A 22730-nucleotide genomic window follows, 5' to 3' on the forward strand; every position below is an offset into this window, starting at 1 on the left:
GCCCCCAGATTATCTGTTAAAATTGGAAGAAATATCCCCCCCCCCCCCCCCCCCCCCTAAAAAAAGGAAACAAGGACACACTGACAGGAGCAAGTACGAGGAGTGTACCCAAGGTTTCAGGATGTACACACAGACAGGAGCAAGTACGAGGAGTGTACCCAAGGTTTCAGGATGTACACACAGACAGGAGCAAGTACGAGGAGTGTACCCAAGGTTTCAGGATGTACACACAGACAGGAGCAAGTACGAGGAGTGTAACCAAGGTTTCAGGATGTACACACAGACAGGAGCAAGTACGAGGAGTGTAACCAAGGTTTCAGGATGTACACACAGACAGGAGCAAGTACGAGGAGTGTAAACAAGGTTTCAGGATGTACACACAGACAGGAGCAAGTACGAGGAGTGTAACCAAGGTTTCAGGATGTACACACAGACAGGAGCAAGTACGAGGAGTGTAACCAAGGTTTCAGGACGTACACACGGACAGGAGCAAGTACGAGGAGTGTAACCAAGGTTTCAGGATGTACACACAGACAGGAGCAAGTACGAGGAGTGTACCCAAGGTTTCAGGATGTACACACAGACAGGAGCAAGTACGAGGAGTGTAACCAAGGTTTCAGGATGTACACACGGACAGGAGCAAGTACGAGGAGTGTACCCAAGGTTTCAGGATGTACACACAGACAGGAGCAAGTACGAGGAGTGTACCCAAGGTTTCAGGATGTACACACAGACAGGAGCAAGTACGAGGAGTGTACCCAAGGTTTCAGGATGTACACACAGACAGGAGCAAGTACGAGGAGTGTACCCAAGGTTTCAGGATGTACACACAGACAGGAGCAAGTACGAGGAGTGTAACCAAGGTTTCAGGATGTACACACAGACAGGAGCAAGTACGAGGAGTGTAACCAAGGTTTCAGGATGTACACACAGACAGGAGCAAGTACGAGGAGTGTAACCAAGGTTTCAGGATGTACACACAGACAGGAGCAAGTACGAGGAGTGTAAACAAGGTTTCAGGATGTACACACAGACAGGAGCAAGTACGAGGAGTGTAACCAAGGTTTCAGGATGTACACACAGACAGGAGCAAGTACGAGGAGTGTAACCAAGGTTTCAGGACGTACACACGGACAGGAGCAAGTACGAGGAGTGTAACCAAGGTTTCAGGATGTACACACAGACAGGAGCAAGTACGAGGAGTGTACCCAAGGTTTCAGGATGTACACACAGACAGGAGCAAGTACGAGGAGTGTAACCAAGGTTTCAGGATGTACACACGGACAGGAGCAAGTACGAGGAGTGTACCCAAGGTTTCAGGATGTACACACAGACAGGAGCAAGTACGAGGAGTGTACCCAAGGTTTCAGGATGTACACACAGACAGGAGCAAGTACGAGGAGTGTACCCAAGGTTTCAGGATGTACACACAGACAGGAGCAAGTACGAGGAGTGTACCCAAGGTTTCAGGATGTACACACAGACAGGAGCAAGTACGAGGAGTGTACCCAAGGTTTCAGGATGTACACACAGACAGGAGCAAGTACGAGGAGTGTAACCAAGGTTTCAGGATGTACACACAGACAGGAGCAAGTACGAGGAGTGTAACCAAGGTTTCAGGACGTACACACGGACAGGAGCAAGTACGAGGAGTGTAAACAAGGTTTCAGGATGTACACACGGACAGGAGCAAGTACGAGGAGTGTAAACAAGGTTTCAGGATGTACACACGGACAGGAGCAAGTATGAGGAGTGTAACCAAGGTTTCAGGATGTAAACACAGACAGGAGCAAGTACGAGAAGTGTAACCAAGGTTTCAGGATGTACACACAGACAGGAGCAAGTACGAGGAGTGTACCCAAGGTTTCAGGATGTACACACAGACAGGAGCAAGTACGAGGAGTGTACCCAAGGTTTCAGGATGTACACACAGACAGGAGCAAGTACGAGGAGTGTACCCAAGGTTTCAGGATGTACACACAGACAGGAGCAAGTACGAGGAGTGTAACCAAGGTTTCAGGACGTACACACAGACAGGAGCAAGTACGAGGAGTGTAACCAAGGTTTCAGGATGTACACACGGACAGGAGCAAGTACGAGGAGTGTAAACAAGGTTTCAGGATGTACACACGGACAGGAGCAAGTACGAGGAGTGTAAACAAGGTTTCAGGATGTACACACGGACAGGAGCAAGTATGAGGAGTGTAACCAAGGTTTCAGGATGTAAACACAGACAGGAGCAAGTACGAGAAGTGTAACCAAGGTTTCAGGATGTACACACAGACAGGAGCAAGTACGAGGAGTGTACCCAAGGTTTCAGGATGTACACACGGACAGGAGCAAGTATGAGGAGTGTAACCAAGGTTTCAGGATGTACACACGGACAGGAGCAAGTACGAGGAGTGTAACCAAGGTTTCAGGATGTACACACAGACAGGAGCAAGTACGAGGAGTGTAACCAAGGTTTCAGGATGTACACACGGACAGGAGCAAGTACGAGGAGTGTAACCAAGGTTTCAGGATGTACACACGGACAGGAGCAAGTACGAGGAGTGTAACCAAGGTTTGAGGATGTACACACAGACAGGAGCAAGTACGAGGAGTGTAACCAAGGTTTCAGGATGTACACACGGACAGGAGCAAGTACGAGGAGTGTAACCAAGGTTTCAGGACGTTCACACGGACAGGAGCAAGTACGAGGAGTGTAACCAAGGTTTCAGGACGTACACACGGACAGGAGCAAGTACGAGGAGTGTAACCAAGGTTTCAGGACGTACACACGGACAGGAGCAAGTACGAGGAGTGTAACCAAGGTTTCAGGACGTTCACACGGACAGGAGCAAGTACGAGGAGTGTAACCAAGGTTTCAGGACATTCACACTGACAGGAGCAAGTACGAGGAGTGTAACCAAGGTTTAAGGACCTGCACACAGGCAGATGGACAGGAGCAAGTACGAGGAGTGTACGCAAGGTTTCAAGACCTGCACACAGGCAGATGGACAGGAGAAAGTACGAGGAGTGTACGCAAGGTTTAAGGACCTGCACACAGGCAGATGGACAGGAGCAAGTACGAGGAGTGTACGCAAGGTTTCAGGACCTGCACACAGGCAGATGGACAGGAGAAAGTACGAGGAGTGTACCCAAGGTTTAAGGACCTGCACACAGGCAGATGGGCAGGAGCAAGTACGAGGAGTGTACCCAAGGTTTCAGGACGCACACACAGGCAGATGGACAGGAGCAAGTACGATGAGTGTAATCAAGGTTTCAGGATGTACACACAAGACAACATTTTGTTGGGGCATTAAACAATCCATATGTTTAACAATTAAGGTTTTATGTAAAAAAATATTAATTGAAAATGCAAATTACAACTGAAACCTGAGACAGGTTAAGGTTTTACAATTTTAAGTACAGTACATTTTCAATTAATTAAAAACTAGTTGATCTGATTTGGTTTGTAAATCATTGCAATATACATGTATTTCATGATCATCTCACTTCAGTGACAGCCTGACATGGTAACATATCAATTAACATGACACATGTACCAAGTGTACAATAGATATCTACTTACTTTTCCCCCTGACAGCCAAGAAACATTTAACATTATGATTAGTGATTTTATTTCGAAATGTCAACAAAAAGGTTACACAAATTTAGTTACTGCAGAGTGTTTTTGTCATTAAAATTAATGTGTTTCCATTTACATTATTACCAATGTTCAATGTGAAAATGATGCAATGGTAAAAAATGATGTCATATTTGTTATTGTTTAAATACTAAACGTTTATACTGTAAAAATACTGTACAACAACATAGAATTGATAGCACAATTCTTTAAGTATTTCTTTTAGGCCAAAAAAAAAAAGAGCTGGGTTTCCGGTTACCCTACCGACCCAATTTTTTCCTCGCTGACCCTAATCTTTTTTTAAACATAAAAGTAAAAAAAATAATATTTTTTAAATTCTTTCGTAAAACAATTTATTTCTTCAAATATATCGTTATTATTTTCGTTGTTTGTCTTTCAATGTCCCCAGAGAATATACTTTCATTCCTTATTATGTATTACCAAGACGGAAAAACAAAATGGTGGAGGGCGGCGAACCCTGTCCGATATCTTAAAATTGGCAAACGCATGTTTACGGTCAAAACACGTGGTTGATCACCGAAGACATATTTTGCTGTCTTTGTAATGAAAATATTTTGAATTATAGTTGGCGGTGTTATTTATCCATATCCATACCCAAATTAAAACTTATTTTTTACGATAAGGCTTTGCGTATATCATGCAAGCTTCTTACGAGTAGGCTTTGCGAATTCATGCAGGCTAACTGCCAGGTTCCAAACCACATTTCATTTATCGTTATATTAATTTATCCGCAATTATCAATGGTTATTTATTTCGCCTTATTTAAGTCCCATCAACTGAAATCCAAACAAAAACCTGAGAAAGTTAACACATTTATTGGAATGTGTCGGCTGCAGATCAAACCGTACAATTTGTGACGTCAGAGCACGAGCGGTGATAAGATCAAAAGCGCGTGGCTATGGTTTGTATCTAATTCAGTCAGTCGGATACCGTACAGCCAGGATTTCGCCTAGGCTGGTACGAAAATACCATACGATCGAAAAAAATAATAATCAATAATCGTTGCCTGGGAATCTTAAAACAATGACGGAAATGTTTGAATTCACTATAAATATGAATGAAACTTTGATTGTAGTGATGTACGAAAATGAGATAAATCCATAACCGCGTTTACTTGTTGTTTTATTAACCTACCTCCACTTGAAGGCCTAGTTTAAGGAGCTCACATTTGACAAGAAAATCAGCGATTTTCCTTAAGCAAATTAAAAATTTAGTTGATAATCGACTGTTTGGCTAAAACATTATCAAAGATTTGTTGAAATTAAAGTGCTGGATTTTTCCTAAAAAACGATCACGACTTATAAACGAGTATTGTATACAAAAAAAGCACCAGATTTCATGGGCAAAATTGGTGGGAAAATACAGTTGTCGAAGGTAAGGAAATGATTTCAGACATTAAACAATGCTGTTTTATCAGACTTTTTGTAAATTAGGAAATGCGTAGATATAACATAATTGTTCTGATGCAACAGAAATTTGCATGATATGGAAAGTGTAAAAAAAAAAAAAAAAAAAAAAAAAAATCCCGACCTACCGACCCTATTTTTTTTCGCCATGTTACCAGAAACACAGGTATTCTTTTTTTGGGCCTTACTAAAACCTTTCACATTAATGACAGACAGTTTAACAGTATATTACTATTTTAGCTTACATTTACTTTAATATTCATTGAAATAATAGCTTCATTGACTCATTGAAATATCTGGAACATTTCCATGCAATAGTCCCATTAAGAAGTTACTCTCATTTGCTTACCTAACAATGCGGACACATCAATGCTTCCTGATGCTGTTACTGGCACATATTTGGCCGATTCCTTCGGTCGCTGGCGTCCTCGCTGGCTGCCTGGCGGGGAACTACTAGGGCTTTTATCTCGATGCTTTTCCCGAAACACAACTGGTGACATTTTCGGAGTTGACCGGCTAACTGGTCCCTCTAACAATACTTCATGCACATATTTCAAATCCTCATACACTTCCAAATCTGTCTCTGAAACTTCTTCAAATCCAAATGAATCACTTTCTCGCCCACCTTTCCTGTGTTTCTTTTTTTCACTATCTTTCCTTGTATGAATGATGTTTTTCATTTTCCCCCAAGGTGTTCGATGTTTTTTCTCACCCTTATCACTTTTATGGAATGATTCATCTTGTTCTTTAGCAGTTTCTTGCTCTTTACAGCTAGAGGATCTTTTCAATTCTTCCATTTCCTCATCATCCCCCGACTCCAGCAGAAGAGGGCTGGACTGCCTTCGAACCATTGGTAACTGTAATGTATGTTCATGTTCTTCCTCATATGTACTTCCAGACAATGGTGAACCTATATCACCTGGTTCACTTTTTGGTGATTCACTAAGAGTCGATTTCTTCAGCAATTCTTTTTCTTTTTCACGTTCCTTTTCAATCCATTCTGGTGGACCTAACCAAATTCCTTCATTTTCAATATCATCTAGCTGGGGAGTTGGAACATCAATGTGGCGCTCTGTGAATCTTGTTGGGCTGGGAGGCTCATTAGAGGACGTTGAGCGTCTAACGTCCATTTCCCCATCCATACCGCTACCTACGCCGCTGTCTACAGACCGACTCTCTGCAGCAGAGTGAGTTGGAACAGTAAGCTCTCTGCCTGCCATTGGACCATATCGTAGATAGGCTCCTTTACCAAATCCCTTTATAGATTTTATTCCTGAACTTATATTCTCTGATAGCTGTTGTTTGTTTAAAACTTTCTTAACTTTGGCCCACTTTGAAAATTTGGATTTTCTTTTCCCATCAGGTGACTTAGCTAATTTTGAAGAACGTTTTTCTTCAAATGGATCAGAAAGTCTCTGAGTTCCAATGTCATCTTCTGACTGCTCTAAAATGTCTGACGGAACTTCCAGAGACCCAGTCGAAAAACTTCGCTTGTAAAGTTTCCTGTTACGTTTAGGGGCACGTTCAGAACTTGAATCTCCATAGCTTATGTCTATAAACTTAGCATCTTCTGCACTTGGCAGCCTTGGTCGCAATATTCGTGGTTCACTTCCTTCAGAACCTACAGACTTGACAGGACGAGATTTGGATTTTTTTGTTCGAGGTAAAGAATTAGATTCATATGGCATTTGTTCAAACGCATTGTCATCATCATCATCTTCATTATCTAAATTACTTTTAGCCACAAGAAGAGTTTTTGTGCTTTCTAAATAATCACAGCGATTTTTTAGTTTGGAATTTTCATCCCTTAGATTACTTAACTGTTCCATAAGTTTCACAAGATTATCTAAATGATCCAATCCTATACTCTGTCTAATAGGACTTGGACTTGGAGTTCTATGTTTCTTTGTGGAAGACCTTTTAACCAATTCTTTAGTTATCTTTTTATCTTCAAAGAATTCAATAAGATCTTCAGTCTTTTCGATGATGGAATGCGATTGTTCGACTGTCAAGCGGCTGCCAAGTTTTGGAGAAGATGGTGTAGGTTCTGTGGATGTTTTTGTCACGTCCGATGTTTGTGTGTCAAGTCCTAATCCTGGGGAGGTGGAAGCCTGGAAAGGATCGCTTGTAAGCTCCACCCCTCCATGTGGACTGACGATTATCCCCACAATTCTATCAGCGTCATCGTCTGTTGTGTCTTTCAGCTCTGCAGGTTTCCCATTCTCAACTGTTGTCATGATGATCTCCGGGACTGCTGGGCGCACAGGGGGTTGTGGAGTCGGCCCCGCAGGGACAGGAAGTGGGATCCTCAGTTTGATCTCCTTCTTCTCCAGCTCCACAGCAGGAAGTACTTCCCTGTGCGCCTGCTCGACCCGGACTCGCATTTCTTCATGGTCAATCCGAGACTTGCCTGCTGCCATTTAGCAGCTACTGATTACACCAGTCTGAAAATTCACAAGAAAATGCTATTATGAACATGATTCCAGGTACAAAGTTGTCTATTTTTCACCAAATTTTAAATTCATTAGCTGCCATTTCTTAATCACCACTTGCAAAAAAGTCACATTTTTGCAAGGACTTACAATATTTCAATAGCTTACATTGGTACTTATTGTGTCCATTTTTTTTATACATTTTTAATACATTAGAGAGTATGGTGCACATATGAAGAACTGGTAAATATAATTATACACCTGAAAAAATTAAGAATCAGACGATAACATGCAAGCTCACAAAAAAAAAGCTCTTAAGAATTCTAGTTCATTTTCAACACACACAAGATGAAAAGTCATCATAAATGCATTGCAAACTATTATAATCTAATCAACACTTTAATATCTAACCATATCGAAATCTACCAATTCCATATATTGTCCATATTTTCGAAAAACTGCCCAGCCACAGTGGCCCAACACTGTCCATGGAGTATTTACAACTGACCAGCAGACTGGGAAATGTGGTTCACAGTACATGCAGCACAAAACCTGGGAGTGCATTCCAGTGCCATAACACCCAGTCATAGACTGGGTCACACACTTGGCTTACAGTGGGATGGGTGGCAGATATTCCTATTCAACTCAGAATATTACCCACAGTGTAAAAATTATGGCACTTGAAATGAATGACTTTCATCACTTAACCTACCGTATATAATAAGATGGAAAAACAACTTGCTTCAGATCATCAAAACTGTGTTACCAGTAGGTAATCATGCTATTTAGCAAAATGTCACCCCCTTAATAACAAGCGATGTTTTTGTATGAAAAATAGGATAATGCAATAAATATTCAGTTTACACCTTTTCATATCCACGAAATGAATTTTAATCCTGGTTTTAAAGCGACTGTGCACCAGATGATCAATTTGCAAGAAAAAAAGAAAATTGTCAAAAACTGTCAGAAACTTGGTATTAATGTGTACAATGCATTAAAACTTACAAACTGAAGAACCACATAGTTTACATTTTATTTAAGCTTAGCAGTTATTTTGCATTTTTCCATAAAAAAAAAGATTACTGGGTATGTCTACCTAGTGGAATTCATTCCTTATGCGTGATTGGCTGGTCGATGTTATCACGTGATATTACTGAGTTAGGTATATAGCTTAATTATGTCACCCGATAAGAGTAAGCCTTCGTAGCTCAGTGGATACGATGCTGGACTGCAATTTTGGCAACACGGGTTCGAACCCGGTCTCCAACACATGTTTTTTTACATTTTGGTACTCTTTTTTTTACAATTATGATATCAAAGCATAACACATTCTATTAAATAATTGTCCTAAGATTCGTTAAAGAAAAAAACCTTTTTTGGTGCCAATCTGGTGTACAGTGCCTTTAATACAGAACTGCTCTGTATCTTTTCACCAAGACTAGGCACCAGTCTACACATACAATCACAATTACCTGCTAATCAGCCATGATAAGCCCAGTGGCTTTCAGTAATGGACAGGTAAGATGTTTTACTTCCGACTTATCCAGAAAGTGTGGAGATCCATATAATTTATATAATGCAAATCCATTTAATGGGTATTTTTAGAACAAATGTTAATCACCTGATATTGAGAAGTAATAAGAGTTGGTTTCACACAAGGAATAAGGTCATTAACTTATCTATCACTGCTAAAATATTATAATGGATTTGACCCGTTTTTGTGCAATTAATACACCCTTCAATTCTTGATATCCTCAAAAATGCTGTTCAGCTAAAATATTTCTGTATACAATATATAAAAATTAAAGACAGCCATCCTACAAAATAAACATGCTGAATTTCCAAACTAACAATGAACAGATACATGGAGCGGATGAAACACAAAGGTAAACAATTTGTGGTTGATGTCATCCAAAGACCAAAACATGGAGGTGAAAGCCTACATTCTGTATATACATCCTGAAGTTCAAAAAAACAGTGGGCTCTTTGAGGCCATATCAATTGCCAAGACAACAATAATATTTATATTCCATTTAACCAAACAGATAATAACACTGTGTCTTCAGAAAATACTTTGTTTGCAGGCCAAACAACCTGATTATTTTTTCATATTTGTCTCTTTTCATCAATGAACAACTTCACAGTCCTTTTTTTCATATAAATATATTATCAGTGTCATGAACACTCATTAAAATATATGTGGCTTCGCCCAATGGGCCTCCACCACTGTCTGAACAGGGCGCCTATTCCTTCAGATTAGTTAGCCCTTAATTCTAATTACTATCTAAATAATTTTGGACATTGTAATAATAATTTGCAACCAAACTTAATGATGTACACTGGTATAAATCTCCCAATACTATACTACAAATGAAACTAAAATACCACCTAATAATAATAATAGTCTGTAAAATTCTTTTTTTTCTCAAAATATTTTGCTACTTTACATGAAGGATGTACGACTCATATAAATGGTGGACAGAATAAAATTGAAATCTAAAAAAAATAAGTGAAAAACACAATCTACAAATTGATTGCCTTTTACCTGGCCTTTAACTAGTGCCTTAATGCCAGAATGACTGTTTCGACATGACAGCTGCTTTCCCTCAACCTCATCAGAGGTAGCATTTACATGGACAATGTAAAACATTGTTCTGATAAAAGCTTTGATGGAATTCTTGAAATGAATGAAATTGACCATTGGCTGGAAACATTCAGAATGAAAGCCTACAATCAAGTGGGCAATTAAACAGATTGAGAATGCCTCTGAGTACATACATGATCCAGTCCTGAACCTTCTTTCTGTACCATACTCAATACAACTGGATCAAAGACATTTATTGTCTTGGAAAAATCCTCTACACCTATTAGAATTTCATCAATATCTTGCAAGTAATGGAACTGAAGTCAGACAGCCAAAATATTCCATTGAAATTCTGCCACAGATCTGCACGGGACACACAATGCCAAAAACCTTAACCTAACCGCATCAAAATCTGTTTTCTGTGCACAATGCTGCCAAAATGAGTACGTTTGATACACCAGTACATCTCTGTGGTTGTAAACAGCAGGAAAAACTGGCTGAACAAATCGCTTATTATTGCCAATTAACCCCTACCAGTGACTGACACAGGGTGGTTTTAGTCAACCCTGGAAATGTTCAAGGCCTGAAGGTGAACCAGGGACACATAGTCCTGCACCCTGTAACCCCCATCAAAATGTTCATTGCTAAATGAACCAGGGACACATGGTCCTGCACCCTGTAACCCCCAAGGAAATGTTCATTGCTAAATGAACCAGGGACACATGGTCCTGCACCCTGTAACCCCCATCGAAATGTTCATTGCTAAATGAACCAGGGACACATGGTCCTGCACCCTGTAACCCCCATCGAAATGTTCATTGCTAAATGAACCAGGGACACATGGTCCTGCACCCTGTAACCCCCATCGAAATGTTCATTGCTAAATGAACCAGGGACACATGGTCCTGCACCCTGTAACCCCCATCGAAATGTTCATTGCTAAATGAACCAGGGACACATGGTCCTGCACCCTGTAACCCCCATCGAAATGTTCATTGCTAAATGAACCAGGGACACATGGTCCTGCACCCTGTAACCCCCATCGAAATGTTCATTGCTAAATGAACCAGGGACACATGGTCCTGCACCCTGTAACCCCCATCGAAATGTTCATTGCTAAATGAACCAGGGACACATGGTCCTGCACCCTGTAACCCCCATCGAAATGTTCATTGCTAAATGAACCAGGGACACATGGTCCTGCACCCTGTAACCCCCATCAAAATGTTCATTGCTAAATGAACCAGGGGCACATGGTCCTGCACCCTGTAACTCCCAAGGAAATGTTCATTGCTAAATGAACCAGGGACACATGGTCCTGCACCCTGTAACCCCCATCGAAATGTTCATTGCTAAATGAACCAGAGACACATGGTCCTGCACCCTGTAACCCCCAAGGCAATGTTCATTGCTAAATGAACCAGGGACACATGGTCCTGCACCCTGTAACTCCCAAGGAAATGTTCATTGCTAAATGAACCAGGGACACATGGTCCTGCACCTTGTAACTCCAAAGGATATGTTCATTGCTACTTGAACCAGGGACACACGGTCCTGCACCTTGTAACCCCCAAGGAAATGTTCATTGATAAATGAACCAGGGACACACGGTCCTGCACCTTGTAACCCCAATCGAAATGTTCATTGCTAAATGAACCAGGGACACACGGTCCTGCACCCTATAATCCCCAAGGCAATGTTCATTGCTAAATGAACCAGGGACACATGGTCCTGCACCTTGTAACCCCCAAGGAAATGTTCATTGATAAATGAACCAGGGACACATGGTCCTGCACCCTGTAACCCCCAAGGCAATGTTCATTGCTAAATGAACCAGGGACACATGGTCCTGCACCCTGTAACCCCCAAGGCAATGTTCATTGCTAAATGAACCAGACACACATGGTCCTGCACCCTGTAACCCCCAAGGCAATGTTCATTGCTAAATGAACCAGGGACACATGGTCCTGCACCTTGTAACCTTTATGCACAATAGTCCTTTACACATACTGCTTGTCAGTCCTTTACTCATACAGCACAAAAGTTATTATTACATACAGGTCGACAGTCTTTTACACATACAGGACATTTGTCCTTTAAACATCGGTTGACAGTTCTTTAAACATACAGGTCGACAGTCTTTTACACATACAGGACATTAGTCCTTAACACACACAGATTGACAGTTCTTTAAACATACAGGATGACAGTCCTTTTCACATACAGGACGTCAGTCCTTTTCAGATACCCCACGACAGTCCTTTTTACATACATGTCAACCTTCCTTTTCAACTACAGGTTGTCAGTCCTTTTCAGATACAAGTTCCTTTCTCCTACAAGAACTCTTTTCTTTCTAATACAAGACACTGTCCTTTCTCATACAGGATGACTGTCCTTTCTCATACAGGATTGCTGGCCTTTCTCATACAGGATGACTGTCCTTTCTCATACAGGATGACTTGCCTTTCTCATACAGGAAGACTGTCAGTTTTCATACAGGATGGCTGTCCTTTCTCATACAGGAAGACTGTCCTTCCCCATACAGGATGACTGTCCTTTCTCATACAGGATTGCTGGCCTTTCTCATACAGGAAGACTGCCCTTCTCATACAGGAAGACTGGCCCTTCTCATACAGAAAGACTGGCCTTTCTCATACAGGAAGACTGGCCTTTCTCATACAGGAAGACTGGCCTTTCTCATACAGAAAGACTGGCCTTTCTCATACAGGAAGACTGGCCCTTCTCATACAGAAAGACTGGCCTTTCTCATACAGGAAGACTGGCCTTTCTCATACAGTACGACTGGCCTTTTTCATTCACAAAGACTGGCCTTTCTCATACAGAAAGACTGGCCTTTTTCATACAGGAAGACTGGCCCTTCTCATACAGAAAGACTGGCCGGAAGACTGGCCTTTTTCTTTCAGGAAGACTGGCCTTTCTCATACAGGAAGACTGACCCTTCTCATACAGGAAGACTGGCCTTTCTCATACAGAAAGACTGGCCTTTCTCATACAGGAAGACTGGCCTTTCTCATACAGAAAGACTGGCCTTTCTCATACAGGATGACTTTCCTTTCTGACATACAGGAAAACTGTCCTTTCTCATACAGGATGACTGTCATTTCTTATACAGGCAGACTGTCCATTCTCATACAGGAATACTGGCCTTTCTTGTACCGGAATACAGGCCTTTCTCATACAGGCAGTCTCATACAGGATGACTGTCATTTCTCATACAGGAATACTGTCCTTTCTCATACAGGATGACTGTCCTTTCTCATACAGGAAGACTGTCCTTTCTCATACAGGAGAACTGGCCTTTCTCATAAAGGATGACTGTCATTTCTATTACAGGCTGTCTGGCCTTTCTCATACAGGTAGACTGTCCTTTCTCATACAGGAAGACTGGCCTTTCTCATACAGGAATACTGTCCTTTCTCATACAGGAGAACTGGCCTTTCTCATACAGGATGACTGTCATTTCTATTACAGGCTGTCTGGCCTTTCTCATACAGGTAGACTGTCCTTTTTCATACAGGAAGACTGGCCTTTCTCATACAAGAAGACTGTCCTTTCTCATACAGGAAAACTGTCCTTTCTCAAACAGGATGGCTGTCCTTTCTCATACAGGAAGACTGTTCTTTCTCATACAGGATATTTGTCCTTTCTCATAGAGGATGTTTGGCCTTTCTCATACAGGAAGACTGGCCTTTCTCATACAGGAAGACTGGCCTCACTCATACAAGAACACTTTCCTTTCTCATACAGGAAGACTGGCCTTTCTAACTCAATTTCTAATGTTCTCATACAACTGCTAGAAATATGACGGCATAAAAAAGTGGCATTCAAATAAACCTAGATGAAAGCTCAGACAATTCATAATCTAATTGTTGCAATACAAAACAACAACAGCAGAATTAAGAATTGCAGAAAGATTTTCCCAATTATTGTATCCTAATCATAGATATGTTTATATCTTTCATTATATCATCTTCATTTTCCTTTGTCCAAAATATAATTTTGCCACCAGAATACTTCAATCTGTGAGAGTGCATCTTTAACCCATCCAGAAATATTCGGTCCACCATCTTAGATAAATGAATGAATACATTCAATTAATTATGCAATACTGTATGAAGAAGATAACATAATGATTACATTACCCGCATGCCGGGCATTTCCCCCCTACTGTGATGAGCTATTGTTTGGTCAGATGTACAAATTGCCAGCCACAATGTAGGTCCCAAGTTATGTATGTCCACCACCTTCACACCGACAGGGTCAACCCATAGATCAGAGTTATAATGGCACATTCATTCACTCTTTTTTATCTAGTTAAGGCCATTTGTGTTCTCATTAGCATAATATTTATACTAATAAGCTAGGGTTATTTGTTTCTAATTAACTTGCTTCATTATTTATTACATGTTGCTTCTCAAATACGACTTTCTTTATTGCTGAAGACAAAATGGTTTCCAGAATTATGACACATTTTTACAAAAACACTACCCAAAGTATCTGCAATAATTTTAATTTAACTTGATAGCAGGTTGTTGTTTTTTTTCCCCATTTTTTTGTTAAGCTATTATTCATCGAATAGTTACCAATGCCAAAGATATACATTTTTACCTAATTTGAAATGAAAAAAAAGAAAAAAGGGTAAAAAAAATGACAAAGTAAGGTACTTTTTTAATAAAGGCATTAAACAAATGTAATACAATGATAAAATTATCAATGATATATCTGTTGGCTTTATACATAGCATTTATTTAAATATTTGAGTCTTCCTTATGTTTAACATCTGCAAACTATAACTCCCAATACAACTGGTATGGGTCATCTCCACATAAACTAGCCCCCAAAACAGCTCTGACTGGTAAAAATGTTCATTTCTATTAACCTCTCAAATAATGCTTGGAAGGTTCAAGCAACTTCACAGGGTTGGATATTTGCCATTTATACAATTTAACAAGAACAAAACAACTTTTTTTACAACATTCTATTAATTCAATTAAGATTGTTTACCTCATCATGACAACTAACATCTGAGACACCAAGTCATTTTTTGTGCACCATGAACTTTTTTCCATCAGAACACAAAATCTTATAAATACAAATATGTTCACATAAAGCAACCAATAACCTGGTAATTAATTAATTGATAATTAATACAATGGACAGAACATCCATTTGTACAAAGAGAATAATTACAATACCTTTACAATCTAGTAATTCCATACAATGTTATTTTATTCAGAGATGTATATGAACAAAATATTTGCCAATAAAAATTACACCACAACATTGTCACCATATCCCAACAATCAGACCAGAAAAATGTACTATCCACCTAGCTAATAGATAAATAATTGCAAGACAATAAAAATACTGGATCCTCATCCCTTTTTTGTGTGATAATCACATAACTGCCATAAGTGATCAGCATCAGCATCCCGACATGGGGCACTTTAGCGTGCTACATGAGCCCTAGGCCTCCCGACAGGTGAGGCTTAAATGGGAGATAGAGGCAAAACCTCGATGACCCTGGATTAATTAATTAACATGCTGTCATGTACGGTCACTCATTGAATTCACCTCATGTCACATCTTGGTCCAGCCAGTGAGCTAAAGATAATTAATGAAACCCACTTAGCTTACTAGCTTACTTTTTTTCATTATAGTGACATTTTTTCAATATAAGTGACATTAAATAAGTAAATGTCAAAGAAGTTTTGATGAAAATGTACTATCAGAAGGATCTTAATGAGCATATGTATCAAGATTAATTTGTTGCAAATATAATGTTTCATGCATGCTGATGATGACAAATAATGAGATAATCTTTATTGACAAGTAATTTTTTTAATTTAACCAATTTCATACATCGAAATCAAAAATCTTCAAAAACATTACATCATGACAGCCATAAACATCTTTTTGGTCATCTACATGAATATTGTAGGAACAACCTTGTTTGCTGTATTTCAAAACTGTTATAATTAATTTGACCAAACATGTTACTTTGCCCTTCCTTATACACTCTTCAACCATTTCCAAGCTCATCAACAAGCCGAGAAATGCACACTGGTCCTCACCCTGATGTCATAAAACACAACTGACATATTCATTGGCAAAGGCAATTAATTGTTGTTGCCATAGTGCAAAAAATATGCAATTGACTGAATATATGGAGAAGATGGCGAGCACTCGTTCACCTCAGCCCATTTACTTTTAGTTGACCTTATTGTTAATGGGACCTTAATTGGACTCGCTATACCAAGCTTTCCAGTAAATTACTATTAAACAAGAGCTGTCACAGAGACAGTGTGCTTAACTATTCTGCTGCTTTTAAGTTTAAGAATTACAAAGCTTTAGTGAACAGAATTGATCACTGTAAAATAAGATTAAATGCAACACAGTCACCAGCATTTCTAAGTTGAATAACAAGAGCCGTCGTAAGACAGCGCGCTCGACTACGCCGCATTGACTTAGAATACAATAACGATGTAATAATACCAAGTTTGGACACTTTATGTCAAACCTAACTAAAATTATTCGATACATAAGGTGACTTTGATGCTGCCCTCCCACCAGCCCGCCCAAACAATGACACAAGTCATTCAAATAACTTGATTTCCATTATGAAAATATGGTTAAGAATATACAAATATGCCTTTCAAAGAAAATTTAAAAAAGTGCATTTAATGAACGGTATTGAAGTTTTTTTTATTAAAATCCCAACTTGCCCTTAACTTTTACTTGGGCCTAAAAAAAAAAAATGTTTGGTTAGGGTTACATCCTTAAAAAAATAGGTAGGGTAGGTAGGCTTTTTATTTTTTTTTATTTATTTTTTTTATTAGGTTTTATATAAGAATATACTTTTCATCATTGAAGAATGGTGTTAAAGCTATCTTCTGTACAAGCATTTAAGGTTTAAACTTAATATTAAAAAGCAATTAAAAAAAAAAACGATTTTTTTTTTTTTTTTTTTTTTTTTTTTTAGTTTTTCATTTTTTTTTCAAACTGACTATAAAAACGGAAGGGTCGGCGCCTATTCCGTAGGTAGGGTCGGGTAACCCGAACCAAATGTATTTTTTTTTTAGGCCTTGCCTAAAACTTTAACTTAAGTCAATCAGGGGCCATAACTTGTATTAAGGATAAGGAGTTATGTAACCTCATTGTGTAACACTAAAAAAGTGTGATTATCTGCAAAGTACAGTTATCTAACTTGGTAATTTAAGGAGGTTGGGTGGTTGAGTACCATTGCATAAAGTCTCAATACAATACATGACGTAGTTGCTGAGATATTAACCTGTTTGCCTAAAAGCAAAACCTTAACCAAATTTTTTATATAGAATAATAATGGGCATTTATTTGCATGATATGCATCATAGATTTATCTAAATTGATTTTATTAAAATGGTTGGAGGGTTGGGTGCCCTTGTATAAAGTTTCAATGCAAATCGTGATGAATTTGTGGAGAAATGGACTTAAATGTGGTTAACACGCAAAACCTTAACCAGAATTTGTAAGTCAAATAATAAAGGCCCATTATTCGTAAAATACAGTTATCTATGTGACCAGATGACACACCCAGTACCACTTACATTATGGGTTGACCGGATGACACACCCAGTACCACTTACATTATGGGTTGACCGGATGACACACCCAGTACCACTTACATTTTGGGTTGACCGGATGACTCACCCAGTACCACTTACATTATGGGTTGACCGGATGACACACCCAGTACCACTTACATTTTGGGTTGACCGGATGACTCACCCAGTACCACTTACATTATGGGTTGACCGGATGACACACCCAGTACCACTTACATTAAGGGTTGACCAGATGACACACCCAGTACCACTTACATAATGGGTTGACCGGATGACACACCCAGTACCTCTTACATTATGGGTTGACCAGATGACACACCCAGTAACTCTTACATTATGGGTTGACCGGATGACACACCCAGTGCCTCTTACATTATGGGTTGACCAGATGACACACCCAGTACCACTTACATTATGGGTTGACCGGATGACACCCAGTGTACCACTTACTTTATGGGTCAAGCAGATGACACACCCAGTACCTCTTACATTATGGGTTGACCAGATGACACACCCAGTACCACTTACATTATGGGTTGACCGGATGACACCCAGTGTACCACTTACTTTATGGGTTAAGCAGATGACACACCCAGTACCACTTACATTATGGGTTGACATATGACACACCCAGTACTACCTAGTTATGGGTTGACCATATGACACACCATGTACCACTTACATTATGGGTTGACCATATGACACACCCAGTGTACCACTATAATTAAGGGTTGACATTATGACACACCATGTACCACTTACATTATGGTTTGACCAAATGACGCACCGTTTTGAGGCTCCTTGCACCTGCTTTGCAATTCTGAAATGGACGAAGAGAAAACTATGTTAGACATCTTTCTCATGTGTACTTTTACCTAAAATTTGGACAAGAGCAGTGACCTCTTTCTTTAAAATCCTGTAAGAAAAGTAGAGCAGATTTGAGCATTGAAAAAGAAACAAATCTATAATTTTCAGTAAGGCTAAAGAAAAAAATGTTTGGTTCAGGTAACCTGACTGACTATTTGTTTGCGCCAACACTAAAACTTTTTATTTATTTTAAAAAAAAGTGTCTGTAACCTGAAATGATAAGAATTGAGTTTAAAACTGAAATGCTTGGAAAGCGTCAATTGATAGTTGAAACAAACATGGCAGTAGCCACAGTGTTTGCCCTGACAGTAGAAAAATGTGTCCATGGACTTTTAAAGCAATTATGATTCCAGTCATCAACTCATCTACTGTTGGGGAAGTTTTTGCCTAAATTCGTAGACTGGTGGTTTCACTGGTATGGCCCATCAGAAATGGTTGATGAGAATCCATTTGAGGAATAAACAAACATGACAAACAAGGAATTCCAATATTTCATTTTTGCTGTCCTGGCCCCAATTTCTCGAAAATTCTTAAGTACGTTAACTCAATAACATGCTCAGTAAAAATAACGCTCTCAGCTGAGTAGGTTAGCTAAATCCCATTTCTTGAACGTGCTCAATAAGCTACTCAACTGAGTGAAAATAACGTGATTATCTTTTCGGTCATTTCGGTTAAAAGAGAGCTCTTCAGTAAAAAAGGTAAGAAAGTATAAAGTTCGGGAAAATCTGACAACAGACGATAGAAATGAAAAAATCTTGCACAATGGACAATGGAAGCAAAAGAGCTCCCAACTGGACAGAAGCAGAGAAAAGCTACTGCCTCGAGCTTATATCAGTCGAGTCTGATGTACTGTTTGGAACATTTCGAGGGGCCACACAAGGTGGCAAGCTAAAAAAAAACAGCCTGGGAAGGCGTTTGTAAAAAGCTTAATGCGTAAGACACGCCCCTTTTGTTCACATTTTTTTTATCAAACGTGCATTATTACAGTAATTAAATAACTATACGATACAATAAACATGTTTATACAATAATTTATTATTTTGTCATATGATTTATTAAACGGTAAACAATACGGGCATGAATTTCAAACTTTTGAAAGGATCTTACCGCAAAGAATCAAGTGCCTTCTATCTTTCATTGGCTGCAACTGTATCATTGTTATTTAATTGTTAAGTCCTGGTTCACATATTTTATGTAACGTGTAAAGTTTAGTCCACCTGGTCCTTTGACGTTTATTATTTATTGTATCAGACTCGAGACAGGGATACAGAAGAAATGTCAAAATAATAAAAAATATCCCTGATCGCTCTCGATTATTGTGGCTAGTGTAAATTTAGCTTTGATCATTGTGAAATATGCTAAAAGAATCCCGTAAAAATTGAACACACCGTTGAACACAGTTGTGTCTATTTTTATCAAGACACCTTCAGCATGATTTGTTTTCACTTCCTTTTCTAAGTGTTTGTCGATGTAAGCTTTTATGTATGAGAAATTGGTTTCTTTCCATTGTCTGTAAAAATCACATGTTAAATGTACTGGAATAACAGCACCTATTGTATTAACTGAACCAATTCTGAGAAAGTAGATATGGAAATTCAGCCCTATTTCCATTTGGTACTTTATGTTAACTTTCACTGATTATATGTAAATCATAATATCAGTATATTACAAAAATGTTAACACGGATATTTCTCAAGTACCGGTATTAAATCCGCACGGCTGCAGGCATTAATATTTCCATTTCAAGGCATATTTACTGCCTGTGTAATGTAAATCCATTGCATAGATACGATAATTATACATCCATTTTTCTCACAAATATTAGATTTGCACTGTGTAAAAGTATGACCGTTTTCCCTCAGGTCTGACGAATGACTGATATTTTTGAAAACTTTACACATGTCAGGCATCGAACGATGACGTCATCTACATGAGCAATCAAACTGCACATCGCGTGTGCGTGTTAAATTTGTGTGGTATAAAATTTCATGTTATAGTGTATTGAATGTTTTTATCAACAGTCGTGACCCTTATTGGTTTAATACATAACGATACATATACAACAACCTTCAATCGATCTATGTTTTATTTATTATGTCTTGCCATTACAGAACTATGGGATGTACTGCAATGTATCACCATTAATCGCAATTAATCAGTTCCGTGCTTTTATAATATGCATTCTATTGAATGCTAGTTTTTGAAAAAAAAATATATGATATTGTTTTACAATATTTTAACTTGTTTATATTCTATGTCCTAATTTTGTTTTAAGATTGACGTTTTGTTTGTTACCTTAACATTATGATGAAGAACTCGATAGTATTTTGTTTGTTACCTTAACATTATGATGAAGAACTCGATAGTATTTTGTATCTTTTTTTTAGCTCTGGTCTGGTTACAAACATGAGGAGTGTTGACGAGATAAAGACGATGTGGAGAAACGCAAAAGGAAGAGGTTCGCTTACTACGCTTACTACGCTAAACTGTCGAACCCCGTTTGCTCTAACTCAGGAAAAATCGGGCTAGGTGGGATGTCTAACCTTCAGAATATAAACATCGGTCCTTCATATCCAGTTCGATCAGCAATTCTGGCCAAAAGAGTTCGAGCCAACGGGGTGCGGCTGTATTTAAAAGTTTAATAATATTTCTTGTGTCGCCTGTACGTATGACTGACGGTCAGTCAAATATAAGGAACCGTTTGCCACAATGTATTATCTATAAAAAAGATGAACTTTACTTCAATATGCTGTACTATGTGAAGAATCTACGTCAATTAATTTGCCTTTGCTTTTAAATCACCACCGCACTTATTTTGTTAACCGCATGGTGATATTTACTATAATACATTGTAGCTGTACTGATACTTGAATTTTGCTTTCTGTTTTCAATGCATTTTCATACACGGACGTTATTTTATTCAGTAAAAGAAAAGGTAGATAAAAGTAAAATGACTGGTGCTGGTGTGATTGAGCCCCTAACAGCATGCGAAGAGTTCGTTAGCAACCACATGTACGCTTACAATCAGTGCCAGTTACTAGGGATTCCCGGAGGATCAGAAACAGGTGAGATTACTGAATTCGTACATATTTCGACTGTTGTGATTGTTCAATATGCATTATATTAACATTACTCAATCGCCAAAATTCAAAACATGAGAAACATTAGAACGCTTTAAGGCCGTGCGTATTTGTGTGTAACGATCTGTAACTATAATGCACCAGTCAGTAACCACGGCCCCTCCAGGTCGGGGTAATAGCGGGGACTTTGACTTTCGGTACAGCCAACCCCAGGTAAGATCGCCACCCTGTGGGAACGAACTGATGGTCAAATCCCCGTGAAATGCCCCCGCACCCCAGGGAGCCTAAGTAAGGCAAATTTCCCGCTTTTTTGCGAAAATACAAAACCACCGCATTCAACCGGCACTGCGGGGCCACATGAAAGGTAAAAACACGGCCCATTTCCCCGGCTGTCCCCGGACCTGGTGGGGGCGTGGTTACAATTGACTTGTGCATAATTGTTAAGAATAATATATTGATTATTAATATGTTAATTCTTTTTTTCAGCCACTTATGTTGCACAGTCATTACCAAGCGGCCAAGAGATTACCAGAGACAATGGTCTGATCGTGCTACACCTTGACGACAACATGAACATGTAACTTATACTTTACACAATAAACTGACAACTAATTATGTTAACATTTGCGAAAGGGAATATTTACCGAACTGTTGTCTGAACATGACCGTCTATCAGTAGTAGTATTGCAATGGAAGTAGGTGATTATTGAAGAAGTACTAATTGACTTTATATGAAGAACATATTAGTTAAATTGTATGATGTGTATACAAAGTTCCTTGATGCATATCAGTTACTGAATGTATGTTTTGTTTTTAGCTCGGAGATAATGCAAACCCCAAGCCCAGTGCGAGATGAACAAGATTGTGATCGTCAGGCGACAGAAAAGAAGCCGATGTGTAAAGGTGGTAACTAAACCTTAATATAAAATCATCAATCTGTTTGAAGGCCTCATGACCGCAATTACAGATCGCCTTTACATTCAATGAGCACATTTTAGAACTTAAATGTTATAGATTAAAGGCATAACACATGTTTGTCAATAAATGAAAATCAGGAAATAACATACTAAATATTTATTAACAGGGA

The 22730-nt window shown here is 39.1% G+C and overlaps 1 protein-coding gene across 5 annotated transcripts in view; it reads right to left on the reverse strand.

Moving 5' to 3' along the window:
- Positions 1-22730, reverse strand: part of LOC128205504 (uncharacterized) — a 115030-nt gene that overhangs the window by 30407 nt on the left and 61893 nt on the right. For all 5 annotated transcript variants that reach the window (XM_052907222.1, XM_052907213.1, XM_052907240.1 and 2 more), the window contains 2 exons: positions 18459-18516; positions 5405-7499 (listed from right to left, as the gene is read on the reverse strand). In XM_052907222.1, coding sequence (XP_052763182.1) covers positions 5405-7475 — 2071 coding nt within the window. In that variant the 5' untranslated portion in view covers positions 7476-7499; positions 18459-18516. The remainder of the gene's footprint in view (positions 1-5404; positions 7500-18458; positions 18517-22730) is intronic.

The sequence above is a fragment of the Mya arenaria genome, chromosome 2, assembly GCF_026914265.1.
Source record: "Mya arenaria isolate MELC-2E11 chromosome 2, ASM2691426v1".
Taxonomy (NCBI): domain Eukaryota; kingdom Metazoa; phylum Mollusca; class Bivalvia; order Myida; family Myidae; genus Mya; species Mya arenaria.